The following is an 18,415-nucleotide window of genomic DNA, read 5'->3' on the forward strand; positions in this document are numbered from 1 at the left end:
TCCAACAATGCATGGGTCTGAGGGCTGTGGTGGACGATGACGGGCTTCCCACGGGCTGACTAACCCTGTAGCAAGCAAGCCAAAGTAGGTGGCACGTGATAGGGGTATATAATTGCTTAGTCAGACTGGTTGGGGCATATGTGATCGGGCAGTGGTCGAGTGTTTTATGTCCTTCCAGTCCTTTGCACAGCGATTTGTCCCTTCCCATCCGACACTCGATCAGCCACGCGGCGGTCGGTTGCTTGCCATCGACGTGCCCTTTGCCGAGACCAGCTTCTAGTCAGTCCCCCGCCGACGTTTCACCCCCTCCCTCCATCTGGGTTTCGTCCTTGTCCATGTATCCACCAACAAATCAGTTCCGTCCGCTTCATTATGCAACCAATGCCGTCGAACTCACGGACGCCCTCGCATTCCGTTCCGCCCCGAGTTCGTCCGCAAACGTCGTCTATCAGTCACCGCACACCACAGATACTCTCTCCAACAAACGAAAAATAGAGCGTGCCTGTGATGCATGTCGCCGTAGGAAGATTAAGTGTGACGGTCCAAGGACGCCAAATAATTTTTGTACAAATTGTGTGCAGACTCGCAAGTTTTGTTCCTACGTGTCCGTGCGATTAAATACAACTTCATCTCTCGTCTGTTGCTAACCCTTCATCCACAGCGAGGCTTCTAAGCCACGCGGTCCACCGAAGGCGTTAGTGTGTTTTACATCACGACGACCCTGACAATTCAATTAAGGTGATCTTCTTAGGTACGTGACTAGCATGGAAGACAGGTTGGAGAAGATGGAGGCTCTTTTAAAGCGAGTGAGTTTGACGTTGCTTTACTGCCACCCTCTTGGACTGTACATACCACGGTCTTCAAACTGATGCCAGGCACAACCCTGGCCATGGATTTCTCCCATTGGTTGAACATCGGCTGATGGTTTTGCATACTAGCTTCGTCCAGAAGAGGATTTTTCCGAAGAGCTTGGCCCTCCGATCATTCGAGACTCGTGGAAGAGTGACCAAGACCCTGGACGCCCACCATCACCCCATCGAAAGTCTTCCTCGCCTTCCGCATATCCCTCGAACGTCAGATCTTCCCCGTCTGGGTCTCTTCCACAGATCTCCAACACCCTCGCCCCTTCATCATCACGCGCTAGCATCCGTAGCCGAAATTCAGGGGGAACCCCACGTACAGACACAGATTTGTCTTCAGAACTAGATACATCATCAGAAACTGAAGAAGTCGGCGAGCTCAGTCTATCACGCGGCATGAAGCGGCTCACCATTCGTGGACTCGAGCCCGCGCAAGAGAAGCCATTCCTGGCAGATAGTCAGGTCCGCTTCCACGGAAAAAGCAGCTGGTTCAAGCTCATTGAGCAGACACGCAAACTTAGGGATGAACACGTGTATCGTGTAACCGGTGGAGCTGAGAGCGCCGCTATACACCAGAGGAACAGTAGCCCAGTCAACGCGGCTGCAACTCGCCGACAAGAGTTCTGGACGACACCTTCTGTGAGTCTTGCCACATTACCTCAGAAACTTTCTGAGCCCTCATCGTTCCGGATAGTGGGAGCTTAAGTATGAAGAAGCTCGTCTACAAGGTTTATGCGACTTCCTAGCCCAGCAATTTCCGCCACCGGATCTTGCGGACAATCTCATCAACCTTTTTTTCGACCACGTTAACCCTCAGTTTCCTCTGTTTCATCAACCCACATTCGAGCGACAATGGAAAACAGGTTTACAGGTCAAAGACCCGTGGTTTGGGTGTCTTTGCTTTACTTTGTTTGCTGTCGCGAGTCGGTGGTGTGATGATCCCCGAGTTTTGGACAATCATGAATATGACATACCGGAGGAAGAGCGGACAGACGATAACCACAAATGGCAACGTGCGGGCTGGAAATATTTCCATGTAGCCCTTGGTGCGTATCACGAGTGTTTTCGAAGTCTAGTTGCCTGAATTGTCGCCAGATGGGCATCGCGAATCCCGCAGTCTCTTCCATCCTCCTGGCTTGTTTGAAGTGCAGACGATGTCGGTCGGTGTTTTTCCGCTTATGACCGAGATTGACGTGTTCCTGATCTTCCTCTTATATATGTCAGTTAATGGGCATGTTCATTCGCGGCACCGCGTTTTACCCGGTAGCGTGGCTATTCATTAGTGTCGGTATCCGGAAAGCTCAGGACGTGGGTGCACATCGAAAGAAGGTGTACGGGGACAAGCCCAGCGTCGAGCAAGAATTATGGAAGAGAGCCTTTTGGATGCTGGTTTTGTATGATCGGATAGGTAGCGCGTCGCTCGGTCGTCCCTGTTGTTCTGGAGAAGAAGAGTGAGCCGTCCTCTGTCTACCTAAGGTTTAATGTTGAGTTTCTTCGCTGCAGTTTCGATGTAGATCTACCCTTGGAAGTAGACGATGAATACTGGGAGACAGAGGATCCGGCGCATGCCTTCCAACAGCCACCAGGGAAACCAGCAAAGATTGCTGCATTTAATTCGTATCTCAAGCTGACCAGAATCGCAGCATATGCCTTGAGGAATCTTGTGTGTATCACTTCTGTTTGGGCATGTCGCACTTCATTTGTATTGATCCTGGCTAGTATGCACTGGACAGGTCGAAACTCCTCGTCAGCGCGACACGCCCTCGGTTACAGGACGTATTAACAGAACTCAACAAAGCCCTGCTTGAGTGGGTGGACTCTGTTCCTGCGCATTGTATGTCTGCTGTACTACACTCTGTAGTTCAGCGTGGCGTTGACGATCTACGAATCCCTCTTCTTGCTTAGTGCGCTGGTCACCGTCAATGACAGACCCACTCTTCGCCAATCAAGCAGCGACCCTGTATATCACCTACTATCTTGTCCAGGTTATTATCTACAGACCCTTTCTTCCGCCTTCTCTGCGGTCAGTCTCCCACCTTGTACCGCGCTCGAAGATGCCTATCCCCTGCATCGCGCTCTGCGTCAACGCTGCTCGGTGTTGTTCTCATATCCTGCAAACCCAGATGAACCGCGGCATATCCAATATCTATAGCGTAATCTGCTCTGCACACATGTGCGCAGCCATCCTGCTGATGAACTATTGGGACCTCAAATGGCAGGAACGTAACCTGGTCAAGGCTAGTGCTGGGGAAGACATCAAATCACCTCTGGCTACGCAGATGGCAGAAGTGCTTCGGCATGTCAGTGTCTTTATACGAGCATTAGAGCTCGTGAAACCACGTTGGAGGAATGCAGAAATGTATCTGCAAGTCGTCTATGCTCAATATTGGAGACGGTCGTACTGATCAACACACTTGACAGTAACGACTTGAGTACATCGCTGCCTAGTTCGCTTGGCGGGACCAACACTGGAAGTTGTAAAGATAGTCTGACATCTTCTCAGCAATCCACGCAGTTTGGCGAGCAAGCATTGCACCAACCTGCTCTATCAAGTTTTACACCTCTCCCAGAGTATCATAACTCGTCGGAATATCTCGCCACGATCACGTCCGTCACAAGCGACCCCTATTATTCACAGATTAAATCTGCCGAACCAACCCACTTCTTTGATGTTCCACACGTCACACAATATCCACTTCCGACGAACCTCTACTTTCTTGACAACCAGTCTCTTGAAGAAAACGAACTATCTTGGGGGATGCAGAACCCTGTTCAATCTCAGCGATTGCCTCAAATTTCTAATCAGCCACAACCCATTGTGTACAGGCAGATACCTCAACGGGGCTGCGATGACTTCCAGGGTATGATCCCTCCGAGTTCTCAAAAGCATTTCGCGCCGAGTATTCGTTCCTCGTCAGGTCTGAATGTTGGACCATCCAACTCAGCTCACCTGAGCGTCATATCACAACACAAGGCCACTAGTTCAGGTGGGCATAGTGCCTACGCCGCTCCTGAGCCATCCTCATTTGTGTTGGCGCCGGCAACGTCTGGAGACGCTCCCTATCTCCCCCCATCGTACGTCTCTACGTGTAATGTTTCTTCACTTGCACCTTCTCAGCATTTGGATCTTATGTAGGCGCGGTATCGCTAACCAGTGGATGCACAACCCTCCTCGCGGATACACCACTGGCAGTACTTCTTTTTCGTCGTCTGGTGGCCTCAGGTGCCAGCATCTCAGTGGCGGTGCATCATTGCAAAAAGATGCTGAAGTCACACCTTACTCCAATTACTATTGAGTGGGTTTTCCTATACCACTCACACTTTCCACATTCCCTTCACACCATTCTTACAACTCGTAATGAAGCAACATATGTATGAAACCTGTCACGGCTTGGCCATAATTTGTCCTTGCTTGCTTTCTCAGCTAAATATTTTTTACAGTAGTGTACTCTAATCCTAGACAGCCATGTCTCTTAGTCTGTAGGTTGCACTCGCGCCTTGTTTACATCTTGACGGCAATGGTACCGTGTAATGGGTTTAGCGAGTCTCATCCTGCCTGAGTCTAGGCTTATCTGAACAGCGAATTCTGGAATCGGTAAACGGCAAGTGGTACTCCTATAAGAAAGCTTGTTTATTATAGATATCATGGTCATACCACCGACCACGAGCCCCGGTCAGCCGCCGGAGTCATGTCCAAGTACCGAAATGACGCCGGTAAAATCTTCACATGTCTACCAACCTTCCTCGTGTTTCCGAACCACCCATGGTAGCTATCCATCGAGCACTCGCAACCGCAGAGTGCTGATTGAGCGTATAGTTCAAATGTCTCGCTTCGGAAGGTTATTCGTCAGTCGGACCTCTTGTAAACTTGCTTCCGATGTGGCTTGTGCCACGAACTCTGGAGTGGCCTGCTAGCACTCACCCCGTGCAACGGAAAATTTCGATTTCTTCGTCATAAGAATGAAGACCGAATGGTAGTCTGGGTGTTCCTGTCTACGGACAAGACCTGTCGTCCAAAGAGTCAGATTCAGCTAATATTTCGTCATTGCATTGCGGATGTTTTTTGGCGTGTTGCCTCGCAGGCCAGGTAGGGGAGGCCTTGATGACTTGCAAACGATAATACGACGTCTGTACAACAAAACCAACCAAAGCCTCGAGAGCACTAATCAATATTTCGGTCCTGTCCAGTAATTTGTACTCACAAACGCGGCGAACACCATTATAAACCTTTCCTTCCAGCGATCATCTACAGAGACATCATCGAAGTAGGGTCTTCTTGATAGTCTGCCCCTCAGCCAAGCGGGATCCATCATGTGTTCCATGGCGGTAGTGTCCGGCTCGTCCAGTGAAACATTCACATTCTTTCCACGAAGTATGTCATAGGCCTTGTTGATCGCTTGTATCCGCTCTTGGGAGACTTCAGGAGGGTCTCGCCGAGCAATGATGGAATCTGGATGGTAAATGCGAACGAGGTCATAATCTACGTGTAATTAGTCACAGTATAAAACGGTGATAATTCTCGGGGGTTGGCTTACACCTTTGCTTTATCTCTTTCTGCGTCGCAGACTTGGGGAGGTGGAAAATGTCATGAGGCTGGGGATTCCTTTGGCTCGGAAATGGGAGTGAATTGGAGCAATCCCGAGCATAACTCCGAGATAGTCGAACACGAAGAGGAAAAGTCCCAGATAAACGACACCAAAACGTCGGTGATGAGCGCGTAAACGCAAGCGCATGCATGTCTCCTGAACCCGAGCCTGCAGTCGGGAGGATACGACTACAAATCTCCTGTCACGTGGTCTTCGGGTGGCAGTGTGCTTGACCAATTTATGTAGAATTAGCCCCTATTCAGCAGTACCCGGGCAGGGTGCCATCTTACTATTCTTTTACTGATCGCTCGACGTAGACAGTGAGTTGAACAGCAGCGGCCAAGCTTTTGACATTGTATACCGATACATGGGTACCCAAATGAAGACTCTACACTAAAGAACACCAACAATTCGGGTAAGTGTGTATATGCGATGTATAATGGCGTCGCCAAAACTTCTTGTCATCTCAAACGTACGATCAACAGCCCTCCATTGTCGGGGTCAACATCGGCAGGGAGATTCTTCCTTTTCAGGTTGTAAGTAGAAGTAACTGATCATAAGAATGAGCGACCTGCCTCTTCATAAATTCCTCCAATGCAGGCTTGATTTTGGCAACACGACCATCAGAGTGCAATCCTTTCCCTGCGCACATATGGATGATGGCGTTGAGCCGTAGCATGTAAACTCGAGAACTGAGAATCCGGCGTACCGACTATCAGCCGTACCTCGAGATCGCCCCGGAGCTGGGCTTCCTCGATAGCATTTTCAGCGTACATGACAGCCTCTTTGACGTAAAGCCCGTGGAGGTCTACCTCGCCGGGTTCCCTGTCCTAAATTACTCTGTGAGATTTGCTTCACCGCACATTGTCGTAGAAACACACCAGATTATTCTCTGTGGAAAGAGAAACATGCTGAGTTGAATGGACCCGGCAGCGGAAGGGCGATAAAACTGATCACCTCTGAAGATCCAAACACTGGCTTCGGCGTTCAAGCGTTCCATCCTACGTTTGTGCTCACCACCCTTCTGGGACAGCACTTTGGCAAGGGCACCGTGACCCTGCTGGTATGTTTCTTGACTCTCCTGGTAGCATTGTGCCATCAAATCACCTTCTCGTTTTGCCTCGGCGCGAAGTGCTACATAGTGTTCATTGTTCTGGTTTATCTGGTTCCGGTCCTATGCAAGAAAGTCAGATTTTCCATGCCCTTCGAAGCACCGGTTATTTGAGGCGTACAGAGTGGCGTTCGCCCTCACGTCTACTCTGAGCAACAACTGGTGATTCGAAAGGTTTCTTTGACGGTACTTTCAAATCATCAGTCTGTTTAAGCGAATGTCACGTAGAATTCGACATTAGGTGGGTGAACGAAGCCCCCTCGGACGTAGCGCTCACCTTCTGTCGATGGTGTCGCTGGTCTTGAGGCCACTGTACGGGTGGTCGCTGAGGTCGCTGCTGTTGAGCCGGCTTCTTGGGTGGCTCTGGGGGAGCTGCACCACCGGAAAACAAATTCACAATAGCCCGGAATATATTCCCAAAAAACCCCATGATGCGAAAGTCTGCAGACCAGGAACAGCGCTAATGTTCTCCCAAACGTGTTCGTTACTATGCACGGTTACATACAAAGCCATGATAGAGAACAGCCGTCGTCTTCACCAAGCGCACGAACTTGTTTAATATCCCCAGATCTACAATACTTGGTCTTACATGCTTCGATCGAAGCACAGTGGTTCTTAGTAGTATGCAGTCACAGATCAAAATTCAAGCCCTCTTTTCAAATATCCGATTGGAGGGTTAACTTTCATGCATAAATGTAAACGGAAATACACAACGGAAGAAATTGAATGTCTCATATCCACACAACCTCCCTCTACTGGATCTCCAAACCCATGAGGACGTACGCCGGATTAACCTGGAAGGGTGGTTTAGTAACAACGCTTCCTCCGACGTACATGAGTGAGTGTAAAAGTTCGCTGATTCCACTAGACGACTTGTCGAGAACGATTACAAGTGCAGAGCATTGTAGTTGTTCGTCAGCGAGGTCGAGCAGGGCAACGACGCTGTAGAAACATTTAGCATCCACATGTGACGAAAACCAAAAGACATTACCTTTCGCGGAGACTGACAGCAGGAGCATTCTTACCATCGACGTACAACGTCTTCGATTTTCCGGGAAACTCGAGAACGACGCCGTCGAAAAAGGCCCCCATATTCGGCGCAGACACGACGATACTCTTAGCAAAGGGTAACAAGCTCACACCGTTATGAGGGAATATGTTCAAGAGAAGGTCCAGTGCATCCTTTGAGTGCCCCGCAGATAATACCAGAAGCACCGCTCCCAACATCGTCGTCGTCACCGTCATCGGGGGTCAAAGGCGGGGTTGGAAGATCATACGATTGCGGTTTTCCAGGAATCTTTCTCGGCGTAGCAGCAGAGGGAAAGACTGCAGCAGTTGTGTGGTTGGTTATATTTGTTTGAGTAGAAGGCAGAGACTGAGAAAAAGATGGAATCATAGGCACCAGACTGTCTGTCACCCAGTCTGACGACCCTCGATCAGGAGGGCATTTTTCTTTCGTGATGTCAAAACCGCCACTGTGTGACACAATGAGAACATACACCTGAGATGAGACGTAAAAAAAACTTACTCCAGGTCCGCCAGAGAACGTAGTAGAGTAATAATACAAGTCGTCGTCGGTGCCCTGGACGTGGCACACGGCAAGAACACTCGGAGCAATGTCGGTAGAGAAAGCCCCATCTCCAACGGCTTGACGGTGACCGTTGCTGCAGGTACGACGGTTTAGACGATGGTCCGCGAGCTGGGACTCATGTACGTACGTGGGGCAAGGACTAGATTGTTGTTTTATAAGATTCGACATAATTGAATTCGACATGTTCTGCCAACTTGACTGGGTAGGTGGGAGTATATTTGTTTGCAGTTTCTTGCTAAGATACAGTGAGGTCAATATTGAGTGTGCTGAAGATGACCAGATGGCCTGCACGACATACCGAGTGTGGTGATGATGCAAGGAGACGGGAAAAGCGGTGTGGCGGTGCTGTGGTATTTATCAGCATCCACTCAAGTTGGCGGACCCCGAACACCACTAACCACTGCTCCAATGCAAACCTTTATAACTAGACCCGATCTGCAGGGGTGTACCTAGGTGTATCATGTATGCCGCTCTTCTGCTTTTAAATCAGACATCTTTGGGACGTTCGTCGATTGCTAGTCGTTCAAGCGTGTTGCCGTCAGATTCTCATTAGGGTGTCACTTGTCCACTATTCTTCAGGGCCGGTCGCAGGCACCAAAGCAGCCATTGCTCGTCAACCGTAGAATACCGTCATCGACAGCGAGCTCAACACAGCCAACCTCAAAAGGTGAATCTAACACTGTACTGAAGCCCTGTGGGTCACTCTGGGTGCTGGGCTCGGACGTGCATGTTCGCCTACGACCGTCGTTTTGGCTGGATGCAGGGTTACATGACCAGATGGAGCCTGAGCATGCTCTTCTCATTCTTCTCATTCTATCTTCCACCATTTTGCTGACACTGTGGCAGTAGTTTCTCAAGACATAGAAGTAATGGCTGACGCACCACGAGGACGCGGTGGATTTGGACGTGGACGTGGAGATCGCGGCAGAGGACGCCGTGGACCTCGCCGCGGTGGCCGCAAGGATGAAGATAAAGAATGGTTCGTTGAATGCGCACGCCATTACTTCAGAGACAGCTAACTCGCCATGCCCAGGGTTCCCGTCACCAAACTTGGACGTCTTGTCAAGGACGGCAAGATCAAGTCTATGGAAGAAATATATCTCTTCTCCCTTCCTGTGAAGGAATTCCAGATCGTAGACTTTTTCTTGCCCAAACTCAAAGACGAAGTCATGAAGATCATGCCTGTACAAAAGCAGACCCGCGCCGGTCAACGCACTCGTTTCAAAGCGTTCGTCGCAATTGGCGACTTCGATGGTCATGTAGGCTTGGGAGTCAAGTGTGCCAAGGAAGTCGCCACGGCCATCCGTGGAGCTATCATCCTCGCCAAGCTCTCTGTGATTCCCGTTCGACGAGGTTACTGGGGTGCTGCTCTCGGTGCGCCACACACGGTGCCATCAAAAGTTAGTGGCAAAGTTGGCTCGGTCATGTGCCGACTGATCCCCGCACCACGTGGGACGGGTCTCGTTGCTGCGCCCGCTTCCAAGCGCCTTCTGCAGCTGGCTGGTGTTGAGGATTGCTACACCCAGTCAAAGGGTTCGACTGCTACAATGGGTAACTTCTTAAAGGCAACCTTCGTCGCAGTACGTGTTCTTGTTGAAACGAAGTCTGCTTCTCCCTCTTACCATACTTCTTGTTTAGCTCACAAAAACATATTCATTCCTCACCCCCGACCTATGGCGAGAAATACCTCTGTCGAAGGTTCCTTACGATGAGTATAGTGCACATTTGCAACTCACTGCATCAGCCAAGAAGGCGTACTAGGTATAACGTTGTAACAGTTTTTGCCGTATTTCCTGAACACGCTATTCTTTGATTTCCCTTTCCCTTCGTATTCATCCGTGTTTCATATGTCAGGCCTTCAGGTGTGATCATGATCGGCAGTGACCGTATTCCGGTTGGTCCGGCAATGAGATGTAGCCTCTTCCGATCCTGACAATAGCGGGTATCACGGGAAGGTATCGATCGTGATCTTCCTGGTCTCCTCAGTTGTCTCACCAGTCCTTTTCGCCCTTCTCGGGACTCTACGTGTTCTCGGATTTGGAAAAGCTCCAGAATTTGCAAATATGCTATTTTCTTTTTCACTTGTCTGCCGCGACATTCGATCACAGCAGAAACGTTTGGAAGTGGTGTGATATGGCATGCGACGCCCAGCTGTCCGCCACGTCCGATGATTTGTCTGGTCTTTTGCCACGTCGCCACGTTTCTTTCTATTTCATCCTATGACAAACAGGATTCCCTGCTGGCGACCCTTAGCCCACTGTTTGGTCAGTGAGCTGCTCCTATTTCACAGCGCCGACCAGATACGTGACTGACCACTGTTCCCTCCGTACTCTCACCTACTCACGGCCGTGGTTGAAGTATCCCGTATTGTTCTGATGCTCTTTTAATGTCCTTTAAGGTATGTTTCACGTTCTCCCTAACGACTATTTGGTTCACCCTTCAGGCTCTGGTGGCAAATCGACTTTAGCATAATCGATTTATCTACCCAAAGCGACCTAATATCTTCTGATTCTGGAGAAGAACCAACGCTAGCCGAAGCCAATCACGCTGCCTGCCGTTCCTCGTGTGACGGGAAGCTGTTTGAATTTTCGATGGAGTCCCTCTACCGACACAGAGAATCGTTAGATTCCGCCTTCCATAGCCTGCCTTCCTCCGACAAACGTTTTCCGGTTTTCCGGTTTGCCCCGCATGAGGAAATTGGCCGGATTGAGTCCACGTACAGGTACGTTCGAGTTGCTCTTGGCAATCACCGATCCCGCGAATTTCTTTCAGCCGGGCGTCGTGGTCAACGGAGTCCAATACACTCGATGGGTCTTGGCTTCGCACGCCGGACTTCAGCATCCTGTCCGCGGCTGGGATTATTCGTTCATCTCCAAACACATCCTTCCAGTCGCAATTCTGCGACCCCATATCTCGTGCACTCGACCTGCTGCATGGCCGCATCTCTGTTGCGACCACGGATTCGTGCGACTTATATGCGCAGGCCAAAGGGTGTCTTTCGCCATACGGTCATTTGCCAATCTTAGCTCCAGATGATCTTCCGCTGCGAGAAAGCACTCTGTTGCCCCGGAGTCCCTCGCCGGTCGCTGAATCTCCTTCGGCTGAAACAAAGGATGAGTTCGACTGCCAACTACAATCGATCCGCGTTCGCCGCTTCGCCCGTGATTTCGGGTACATGGGACTGTTACAACCAGCTGAACAGTATAATTTCGGGAGGCCGGCCAGCGATATCTCCGCGTTATCATCCGTTTCTTCGTCATTCCAATCTTCTCATACTCCTGGATCCACTCATACAGCCCCCGACGCAAGGTCCGGCCAGGATGCCGAGGTAGATGGGAATTGTCTGAAGGGTCGGAACCAGGGTACGAGCGGGTTGAGGGAACACCCGGATGGCCAGCAGGAAAATTACGGAGACGACACATGTAGCGTCGCACTCCGGAACTCACCCGCAGCCCGGGGGAGTAGCACCAACGACCTCGTTTGTGCAGCAGAAGCCGATGAAGACGATGACGATGACGACGACAGCGAATGCGCATCTATTGACAGCAGGCGTTGGAGCGCCCTACTGGAGGAAGTTAGTTTGATGGTCGGGATGTCTGACACGGACCGTAGTACTTGCTGCGATTTCTCCCCGGCAGAGGATCCGCCCGTCAAAGACGGTGGTGGTTTTTCTGTCATCAGCGACGAGTGTTGCTCATTGAACTCTTCGCAAGCACTGGGGTCTGCGAACGTACCCCGACTCCCATGGGAGGGTAGACTCCAGGTTTTGAACCTCCTGCAGCCGCCGCTGACATATGCTAGGTTGGCAAGTCGACCTGCCGATTATCATCCGCGGGTTGTGAGTAATGGAAGGCACGTCATTCACTCACAGGGAAACGGCCACCTTGCTGCGTGCAGCCTCCAATCCCTGCCGAACACGCTTTGCGGAAGGGAATACCGACGTGGATGCTCTCCGTCGGCAGAGAAGTGCAGACGGAGTTGGACTGCGGCCTAGGGGGCCCTCTCTAGCAGACTACCGGACGATACCTCACCTAAACAAAGGTGCAGTCGACGTCTCAGCAACGTACATATCCCTGCGTGAACCCTCTCCCACCACCCCTCTGGCAACGCGGAACCCTGCACTTGATAGACTCGGCCTCAGCTTAACCAAATTAAAGGCGCGTGCCCCCCATCAAAGCCAGGGGTGGTCTTCGGATGGAAGTGTCTCAGCTGTACCGCGCAAGACTGGGCCCATCAGAAATAAGAGACCCTCTCGCACTGCCGCTGCTCGCCCGACAGTGCAATCCGCTGTTCGACGCGTTGCCTCGGCGAATAGTAATCGTCCCTTACGACGCGCCCCGAGTTCATTTTCCTTTCCCCGAGTTCTCACCTCGCCAACCAGGGGCAGACGCTGGCGAAGCCACCCCAATCTCCCCAGCACCTCCGCGGTGGAATATTTGAGCCCAGTTAAATCCTTTATGGACATGGACGTGCCGCCTCAGAAGTTCGGAAAGACTTTTCCAAGCCGTGCGCGCAGCTTGGCCAGCAAAGTCAAAATGAGGAAGCTTATCAAGTCCGCGAGCCGACTGAAGCGACGTATTATAGCTTGGGGGAAGAACGTCCTTAATATTTGAGAACCTTCATATGCAACTTTGTGCATTGGTAGCACGAATCCGTATATCATGACTTTGGATGTTTCATTTTTAAACATGTTTCCACTTTTCATTACACTACGATTAAGTAATCAGCAGGACGAGAATGCTATCAAGGCTGGGGACCAGTATTATCATTACACGCGGCTCATCGTGCAGCCACTTCGTTATCGCGGCGAAAGCCACGTACAAATTCAATCATTCTGCCGTGTATACCTTTTTACCAACAAGGGACATTGACTTCCTGCCTTGAACTGACCAGTAATGTACGGACGAGTCAACACGCTGTGCCACGGGTTTAATAAGACCGATCAACAGGTCAGACCAGGGGCGCTTACACATTAGCCTTGAAGATCTCTTCGTCCGTAGCAGAAAATACAAAATTGGTCAACAGGAGATAGAGGAATGTCTTCATTTCAATCATTGAGAACCGCATGCCAATGCAAGACTGGACCAGAATTACAGTCTATCAGTGTGAACGATAACTCGCCACGGCGTTCGACGTACCCGAGGGCCAGCTGAGAACGTCAATAAGTTTGAAAAAATACCTGGAAGCGCGGAAACGGCTTCGGGGAGAGTGCCCCAGCGGTCCGGACTGTTCGGTGAGAGATCCTCAGCAACGTAGCAAACATCAATGGATGACTGACTTGAAATCCCATGCATCTTTGCCCCATATCTCTTTATCTAGATTGAATGCTTCTATAGGGACGTGGACGAGGCTCCCCTTGGCTATCCGGATAGACTTTTGGTCGGATATGGATTCATCTCGAAGACGAATAGGACATGATATGGGTATCTCGTCGTCTCGTGTAGCTACCCGTAGCGATGAATGGACAGGTGGAATCAGTCGCAAAGATTCCCGCACAACATCGTTGAGATAGGGGAGGTCCGACAGGACAATGTATAATGACTCAATCTCATCGCTTGTTAGACGCGAGACCGGTGGGGAAGGTGCAGCCTCGAGCAGTTCCGCCTGCAAGCGACGTTGGACTCCAGGGTGCTTTGCTAACAGATATAAAGTCCAGGTCAGGGCAAGAGACGTGGTATCAGAACCAGCAAACATGAATGTATTAATGTTGTGAAGGATATCCTCGTCTGAGATGCGCTGGTCGGGCGGCAGGTCTGTGGCTAGGTTCGATTTGACTGGACTGGCATTTTAGGTGGATTCAAACCGTGGTGGAGGGACTCACTGAGAAGGGTGAGTAAGTCTTTGCCGGCATACCCTAGGCCGGTTTCTTCGCCTTCCACAATCCTAGATTTCTTCTGCTGGATGAGTTTACCAGCGACACGTTCAATTACTTCTTGGCATCTTTTGACCGTCTTGACCCGTTCATCTGGCTGCTCAGTTATGAGTACACGGATCTTCCGGGGGGGATCAGTCGCAAAACTCACGAAGAATTCATTGATTAGAGGAATGTATATGCCGATCACGGTCCGTAATCCGTCGGATTGGGAGACCGCTATCTCAAACATTTCTTTATATGCGTGGAAAAGCTCATCAGATTCGTTCTGGATGGCGTTGAAATGGTATTCAAAGCCTGCACAGTGGTCACTACCTTCAAGGATACGCGACGAACTTGTAGACCTACCTGCTAGACCAATGACATCGAAAGTCGCCCGACTTATCCAATGGCAGACGTCAATTCTTACTCCTTCGCCAGTATTCCCAGAGCTATCGAGTATCTCACACCATTTCTCCCGCAGCTCGTTGCCTTTGGTGAAAACGACAGGGACAATTGACCTCAGATTCTGAATCGAAAAGGCTGGGGTGGCGACGCGGCGGTGACGCTTGTGAACGACTCCTTCAGCTGCTAGCATGCCGCAGCCAATGAGGCTCGTGATAAATCGACGAGACTGCCACGGTTTTTCGTAGATCGTACTATTCTTAAGTACATGTGCGACAGAAACGGGGTCGAGGGGTAGGAGTCTGTCATCCCACTATATCGTTACTCTATAGCTCAGCGCGCCGCAGCTGCACTTTGAAGAAGACGCACCGGACCTAACCCCCTAATGCGTACATGTCGCCCATATTTCTGAACAAACGTCGAATGGGCTTTCGGTGAACGATAAGGACTGCCGTCGTAGTATCATCGAATCCGAAAGGCCGCAGGGTACGAACTTACTTTAGCAAGAAGGACATGTGGTTGTCAAACAACCAACGTACTGGCGGTCCAGCCAGTTTCCGCAAAGGATTGAATCGAGGCACGATGCAGACATAATAAAATGCAACGCCAAGTAGTGGAGTTGTGGCTACAACAATAACACTTAAGGCGACGGGTAATATCGAAGGCATGTCGACCTATGCATAAGATGGAATATGAAAACGTAAAGAACGGGCTGACGCGATGTGTGAGTGTGAGTGAGCAAGGAGCCTGACAGGCCCGAACAATAGCACGACGTCGACATCGTTTCACAGTGCACACACTCCACCCAGAGGTTGCTACATTGGTTTATTGTAAGGACACATTCCACTGCTACACAGACCCATCGCACACCGGAAAACCTCATGAAGGGACCAGACTCTCGAGCGCTAACCTACTACGTATCCGGCCGAGTGGAATCACTTTCGTCGACTTTGCCTGCGGTGGATGAGTCGCCCTCTGGTACTTCGACCCCTTCGACCCCGTTCGCATCATCGATTGATGTGGAAGCCACAGCGCCCTGTATATTCCGTGTTTCGGACCTCTGCATTCGGCATATTTCCTCTGTCGAGTCTTTTTCCTCTGCCTCGGTTGCGATCTTCGGGGACGAATCCACGGTAGTGCATTTGCGGTCGTCGGGTTTTGGGGCAACATTTGATAGGCTCGTTTCCGATTCCTCGCACGTGTCGCAAAGTTGTCTGCTTGATATTGAATCCTTTCCGACAGTACACTCCTGATCTTCCGTAAATGTCTCCGTCATGGATACTGTGGATGTCAGGGAGAAAAACAGAGCCAGAATAATTCATCCACCCCTCGCGCCACGCATCGTCAGAGCTACTCGCCTGCTATTTGGTTTTGATTTTTCTCTTCGGGTTCTTCCGGTATGCGCATCAAAGTTGTCCTCCTACCGGCATACCGAGTCGACGGCTTCCGAGGGATCCGGCGTCCACGAGTCCGATTCGGTCGTGATCTCCCCGTAACCCCCACAAACGACTCTCTGGTGCATGCTGAAACCCTACTCAGCGACACTCCATCGACCACTAGCCTTCGGCGCTCCCTCCCATCTGGGTTTTGACGGATGCCAGGATCGGGGGGTATAAGACATTTTCTCACCAATTAGATCGCCGTTGTATGTGCTTACCAACTGCAGGTCCATCTCCTGTTTGCGGCGTGTTCGTAGAAGCCCACCGTCTTCCCAATTCCTTGATTCCTGCTGACTTCGCTCGCCTCGACCACTTCAACAGCTGTCCTGCGACAGCGAGGGAAAGCAAACAACCCATTGCCACCATAGCAAGAATAATCGCAACTACGGCAGGTACATGATCGGAGTGGGTTTCAGCAAGTGAGCCATTGCCCTCGCTTCTCGCAGGTTCCGGTGTAAATATCCAGTGCGGAATAACCTCAGACTCCACAGACGGGAACACCGTCGGCTCTGTGAGAGGTACAACTTCAACGAAGCGGCGTAGGTTGTAGCTCTCCACTGTTGGTGGTTGTATGGGACGACGGGAGCCGTTGACCAGATGCCGAGGTAGACGTCCCCATCGCGTATTAGGGGTTGTTGTCAGCGGAACAGCCGGGGCCATATTACAGACCTCCCGAGGATCGAACTGAAGGGTTGAAATGTAAAGACGGCTACGAGAAGTCCAGCAAGAAGTCGCAAACATTCCATAACCACGCAATGCACCAGTCAGCCGCCCCGCTCAAATTCGCCAAACCAAGAACCGCCGTTGCACCGGTCAGCAAACTCTCCCTTATAGTTTTCCAGGTCATGGTGTAATACCCACCATTGGGCGTATCATAAAATCCACTGTAGTGAAAGACTCTACTAACTTATATGTAACCTACGTTCACTCATTTGCAAGACGCTGCGGGGCGTCGCGGCCGCAACCACTTCCCCTGGAGGTCCTCGATATCATACCCACCCAGAGGCTCATCGTCGACAAACAAACCCCCAGAAACATCCGTCGCATCCAACTGGATGCCCGCATCATTGCATATCGCGACAAAATCTGCGGGCAAGGCAGCTGCAATTCCGAGCCGAACGTGTTTATTGGACCCGACTTTCTTGAATCGCTGCATAAGAACATCACGTATGAGGATCTGAGGGGGGAAATGGACAACTTGTCAGGAAAACTCACCGAAAGTGTTAGTCGCGACGCATGCAAGAAAACTCTATGTTCGGGAACGCGGATGACTTGAGTGATCTTTTCGGAGATAGACTTGCGACTGTATAACGCGTCGCCAAGAATGGGAGCTATTGTAACATTCAGACCATTAGGACTGTGAACGCGTCACGCAAAGATGGTAAAGACATACTATGCAGTGACTGCACCAGATGAACACGCAGTTGGTGCTTTAATCCCGTGTGAAGCGTCAGTCTGAGAAGTGATAACGGCACTTTTCGCTATGTACCAAGCGTCTCGAGTGAGCATGCATGCGCGTGAAAGACAGAGGTGAAAACACGGCTTACCGAGGAAGCCACCAACTCCCAACCTGTAACCGCAAACTCAGCGTCACAACTCTCACCAATCGAAACGCGGCCATCGCCGTTGATCTCGATAGCATCTTTGATTTCACCGAGCTTGGTGGGAAACGACTTCTCGCCCCCACGCACAAGTGCCAGATATGTCTTTCCAACTGTTCTACTTTGGAACTGCTGTGCAAGCTGGCGTGCTGTAGCAATATTTTTGGCTAGTACCAATGCGCCCGTTGTTGACTACAAAAGATAGTAACAGCATTGATCAGGATGCAGCAAGGGCATCATATGCCACTGATGACATACCTTGTCCAACCTATGCACGGTGTAAGGCAAGTTGTCTAACTTGAAGTGGTCCTTCAAGTCTTTGAAAACGTCACATTTCAGTTGACAGTACGGTACTGAAAACATACCGTGCAGAAGATCGTTGAATTTGTCGGAGTCCCTCGGTTTCTGGCCCTACGGGGTGCGATGACTGAGCCAAGGCCGAAAGAATACCCGTCTGCTTGCTGGTAACCGGTTACCCACATTCGTCAAGCTTCCCTGGCAAATCAAGCCAGGCGGTTTGTTGAGAACTATGATACTACGGTCTGCATAGACAGCATATCTGGCCCAGCTTTTCGGAGCTTTGAAGGACGAAAACATACAAAGCCAACGGACGACGGCTGTGGAAGTAGGGGCTTAGTAATTCAATAACCCTGATCAACATTGCTAAATATCTGGATGAAGACAACAGCAACATGGCGCAGAGGAAGCGCGCGGGGCTCATAACCCCGAGGTCACTCGATCGAAACGAGTTGTTGCTAAGTTTCTTGGTTCCTTTTTCGTTCTTTTTCCCTTTCATTCAGAGTTACCATGTATGGAAGGCATCGGTTTCATACAGAGAAAGACATATTCCACAGTTCGTGCGTACTGCACAAGCCGGGCATCTATTTACATGAGGATCCAAAGGGAGCGCATGACACCATCATATAGTTTGGTGACCAGGCCGTACTAATGAGGCAAGCCGTTAGACGAGT

General features: G+C 50.6%; 8 protein-coding genes and 1 non-coding gene across 9 annotated transcripts; 4 read left to right on the top strand and 5 right to left on the bottom strand.

Moving 5' to 3' along the window:
- Window positions 1-147: 147 nt before the first annotated feature.
- On the top strand, window positions 148-4,045 carry F5J12DRAFT_799343 (fungal-specific transcription factor domain-containing protein). The gene is made up of 12 exons (XM_051744272.1): window positions 148-604; window positions 662-694; window positions 752-806; window positions 939-1,499; window positions 1,555-1,906; window positions 1,956-2,020; window positions 2,085-2,311; window positions 2,364-2,523; window positions 2,580-2,694; window positions 2,766-3,225; window positions 3,282-3,721; window positions 3,779-4,045. Exons 1-12 carry the CDS (start codon window positions 336-338, stop codon window positions 3,994-3,996), a joined length of 2,955 nt encoding a protein of 984 aa, XP_051605183.1. The 5' UTR covers window positions 148-335; the 3' UTR covers window positions 3,997-4,045.
- Window positions 4,046-4,853: 808 nt separating this feature from the next.
- Window positions 4,854-5,597, bottom strand: F5J12DRAFT_712715 (uncharacterized protein; the record flags this gene model as incomplete). Its single annotated transcript, XM_051740780.1, has 3 exons — window positions 4,854-5,012; window positions 5,063-5,340; window positions 5,396-5,597. 3 exons carry the CDS (start codon window positions 5,595-5,597, stop codon window positions 4,854-4,856), a joined length of 639 nt encoding a protein of 212 aa, XP_051605184.1.
- A 183-nt stretch (window positions 5,598-5,780) lies between these two features.
- F5J12DRAFT_735560 (uncharacterized protein) lies at window positions 5,781-7,082 on the bottom strand. The gene is made up of 7 exons (XM_051741991.1): window positions 6,835-7,082; window positions 6,679-6,762; window positions 6,404-6,620; window positions 6,328-6,338; window positions 6,156-6,276; window positions 6,022-6,088; window positions 5,781-5,971 (listed from the first exon to the last, which is right to left on the bottom strand). The coding sequence occupies exons 1-7, from the start codon at window positions 6,985-6,987 to the stop codon at window positions 5,908-5,910; spliced, it is 717 nt and encodes a 238-aa protein (XP_051605185.1). The 5' UTR covers window positions 6,988-7,082; the 3' UTR covers window positions 5,781-5,907.
- Window positions 7,083-7,195: 113 nt separating this feature from the next.
- F5J12DRAFT_799356 (ornithine decarboxylase antizyme-domain-containing protein) lies at window positions 7,196-8,493 on the bottom strand. The gene is made up of 5 exons (XM_051744273.1): window positions 8,447-8,493; window positions 8,276-8,383; window positions 7,783-8,221; window positions 7,549-7,739; window positions 7,196-7,499 (listed from the first exon to the last, which is right to left on the bottom strand). Exons 2-5 carry the CDS (start codon window positions 8,329-8,331, stop codon window positions 7,310-7,312), a joined length of 876 nt encoding a protein of 291 aa, XP_051605186.1. The 5' UTR covers window positions 8,332-8,383; window positions 8,447-8,493; the 3' UTR covers window positions 7,196-7,309.
- A 65-nt stretch (window positions 8,494-8,558) lies between these two features.
- Window positions 8,559-9,993, top strand: F5J12DRAFT_799359 (ribosomal protein S5, N-terminal domain-containing protein). Its single transcript, XM_051744274.1, has 4 exons — window positions 8,559-8,815; window positions 8,995-9,127; window positions 9,182-9,728; window positions 9,787-9,993. Exons 2-4 carry the CDS (start codon window positions 9,018-9,020, stop codon window positions 9,907-9,909), a joined length of 780 nt encoding a protein of 259 aa, XP_051605187.1. The 5' UTR covers window positions 8,559-8,815; window positions 8,995-9,017; the 3' UTR covers window positions 9,910-9,993.
- Window positions 9,994-10,466: 473 nt separating this feature from the next.
- On the top strand, window positions 10,467-12,013 carry F5J12DRAFT_799365 (uncharacterized protein). The gene is made up of 4 exons (XM_051744275.1): window positions 10,467-10,546; window positions 10,616-10,870; window positions 10,921-11,900; window positions 11,950-12,013. The coding sequence occupies exons 2-4, from the start codon at window positions 10,740-10,742 to the stop codon at window positions 11,988-11,990; spliced, it is 1,152 nt and encodes a 383-aa protein (XP_051605188.1). The 5' UTR covers window positions 10,467-10,546; window positions 10,616-10,739; the 3' UTR covers window positions 11,991-12,013.
- A 780-nt stretch (window positions 12,014-12,793) lies between these two features.
- Window positions 12,794-15,194, bottom strand: F5J12DRAFT_201775 (cytochrome P450). Its single transcript, XM_051738384.1, has 9 exons — window positions 14,903-15,194; window positions 14,774-14,852; window positions 14,369-14,717; window positions 14,172-14,317; window positions 13,970-14,117; window positions 13,427-13,922; window positions 13,287-13,374; window positions 13,118-13,227; window positions 12,794-13,064 (listed from the first exon to the last, which is right to left on the bottom strand). Exons 1-9 carry the CDS (start codon window positions 15,070-15,072, stop codon window positions 12,974-12,976), a joined length of 1,677 nt encoding a protein of 558 aa, XP_051605189.1. The 5' UTR covers window positions 15,073-15,194; the 3' UTR covers window positions 12,794-12,973.
- A 1,565-nt stretch (window positions 15,195-16,759) lies between these two features.
- On the bottom strand, window positions 16,760-18,121 carry F5J12DRAFT_799382 (pseudouridine synthase). The gene is made up of 7 exons (XM_051744276.1): window positions 17,925-18,121; window positions 17,810-17,855; window positions 17,703-17,761; window positions 17,391-17,636; window positions 17,237-17,324; window positions 17,059-17,174; window positions 16,760-16,993 (listed from the first exon to the last, which is right to left on the bottom strand). The coding sequence occupies exons 1-7, from the start codon at window positions 18,039-18,041 to the stop codon at window positions 16,772-16,774; spliced, it is 894 nt and encodes a 297-aa protein (XP_051605190.1). The 5' UTR covers window positions 18,042-18,121; the 3' UTR covers window positions 16,760-16,771.
- A 9-nt stretch (window positions 18,122-18,130) lies between these two features.
- On the top strand, window positions 18,131-18,202 carry F5J12DRAFT_t21. Its single transcript has one exon. It is a non-coding gene; the product is annotated as a tRNA-Met (tRNA).
- Window positions 18,203-18,415: the final 213 nt, after the last annotated feature.

Source organism: Pisolithus orientalis (genome assembly GCF_024613125.1).
Source record: "Pisolithus orientalis strain OTSU chromosome Unknown F5J12scaffold_2, whole genome shotgun sequence".
Classification (NCBI taxonomy): Eukaryota; Fungi; Basidiomycota; class Agaricomycetes; order Boletales; family Pisolithaceae; genus Pisolithus; species Pisolithus orientalis.

Excerpts from the sequence above, each read along its gene's own strand:
- F5J12DRAFT_201775 (XM_051738384.1), bottom strand. The coding sequence starts at position 15,072 with ATGCCTTCGATATTACCCGTCGCCTTAAGTGTTATTGTTGTAGCCACA. Across the intron at positions 14,853-14,902 it reads CACATGTCCTTCTTGCTAAA|TCCTTATCGTTCACCGAAAG; the intron begins GTAAGTTCGTAC and ends CTACGACGGCAG. Across the intron at positions 13,065-13,117 it reads GAGATCTTCAAGGCTAATGT|CGTGTTGACTCGTCCGTACA; the intron begins GTAAGCGCCCCT and ends CCCGTGGCACAG.
- F5J12DRAFT_799343 (XM_051744272.1), top strand. The coding sequence starts at position 336 with ATGTATCCACCAACAAATCAGTTCCGTCCGCTTCATTATGCAACCAAT. Across the intron at positions 2,312-2,363 it reads TGTTGTTCTGGAGAAGAAGA|TTTCGATGTAGATCTACCCT; the intron begins GTGAGCCGTCCT and ends TCTTCGCTGCAG. Across the intron at positions 3,722-3,778 it reads GGGCTGCGATGACTTCCAGG|GTCTGAATGTTGGACCATCC; the intron begins GTATGATCCCTC and ends GTTCCTCGTCAG.
- F5J12DRAFT_799356 (XM_051744273.1), bottom strand. The coding sequence starts at position 8,331 with ATGTCGAATTCAATTATGTCGAATCTTATAAAACAACAATCTAGTCCT. Across the intron at positions 8,222-8,275 it reads CAATCTAGTCCTTGCCCCAC|CAACGGTCACCGTCAAGCCG; the intron begins GTACGTACATGA and ends TCGTACCTGCAG. Across the intron at positions 7,500-7,548 it reads GCTGTCAGTCTCCGCGAAAG|CGTCGTTGCCCTGCTCGACC; the intron begins GTAATGTCTTTT and ends ATGTTTCTACAG.
- F5J12DRAFT_799382 (XM_051744276.1), bottom strand. The coding sequence starts at position 18,041 with ATGTTTTCGTCCTTCAAAGCTCCGAAAAGCTGGGCCAGATATGCTGTC. Across the intron at positions 17,637-17,702 it reads CCGTGCATAGGTTGGACAAG|TCAACAACGGGCGCATTGGT; the intron begins GTATGTCATCAG and ends TATCTTTTGTAG. Across the intron at positions 17,175-17,236 it reads TCTGGTGCAGTCACTGCATA|CTCCCATTCTTGGCGACGCG; the intron begins GTATGTCTTTAC and ends ATGTTACAATAG.
- F5J12DRAFT_799365 (XM_051744275.1), top strand. The coding sequence starts at position 10,740 with ATGGAGTCCCTCTACCGACACAGAGAATCGTTAGATTCCGCCTTCCAT. Across the intron at positions 10,871-10,920 it reads CGGATTGAGTCCACGTACAG|CCGGGCGTCGTGGTCAACGG; the intron begins GTACGTTCGAGT and ends AATTTCTTTCAG. Across the intron at positions 11,901-11,949 it reads ACCCCGACTCCCATGGGAGG|GTTGGCAAGTCGACCTGCCG; the intron begins GTAGACTCCAGG and ends GACATATGCTAG.
- F5J12DRAFT_799359 (XM_051744274.1), top strand. The coding sequence starts at position 9,018 with ATGGCTGACGCACCACGAGGACGCGGTGGATTTGGACGTGGACGTGGA. Across the intron at positions 9,128-9,181 it reads AAGGATGAAGATAAAGAATG|GGTTCCCGTCACCAAACTTG; the intron begins GTTCGTTGAATG and ends CGCCATGCCCAG. Across the intron at positions 9,729-9,786 it reads TAAAGGCAACCTTCGTCGCA|CTCACAAAAACATATTCATT; the intron begins GTACGTGTTCTT and ends CTTCTTGTTTAG.
- F5J12DRAFT_735560 (XM_051741991.1), bottom strand. The coding sequence starts at position 6,987 with ATGGGGTTTTTTGGGAATATATTCCGGGCTATTGTGAATTTGTTTTCC. Across the intron at positions 6,763-6,834 it reads AGCGACACCATCGACAGAAG|ACTGATGATTTGAAAGTACC; the intron begins GTGAGCGCTACG and ends TCGCTTAAACAG. Across the intron at positions 5,972-6,021 it reads TTGGAGGAATTTATGAAGAG|GAAGAATCTCCCTGCCGATG; the intron begins GCAGGTCGCTCA and ends CAACCTGAAAAG.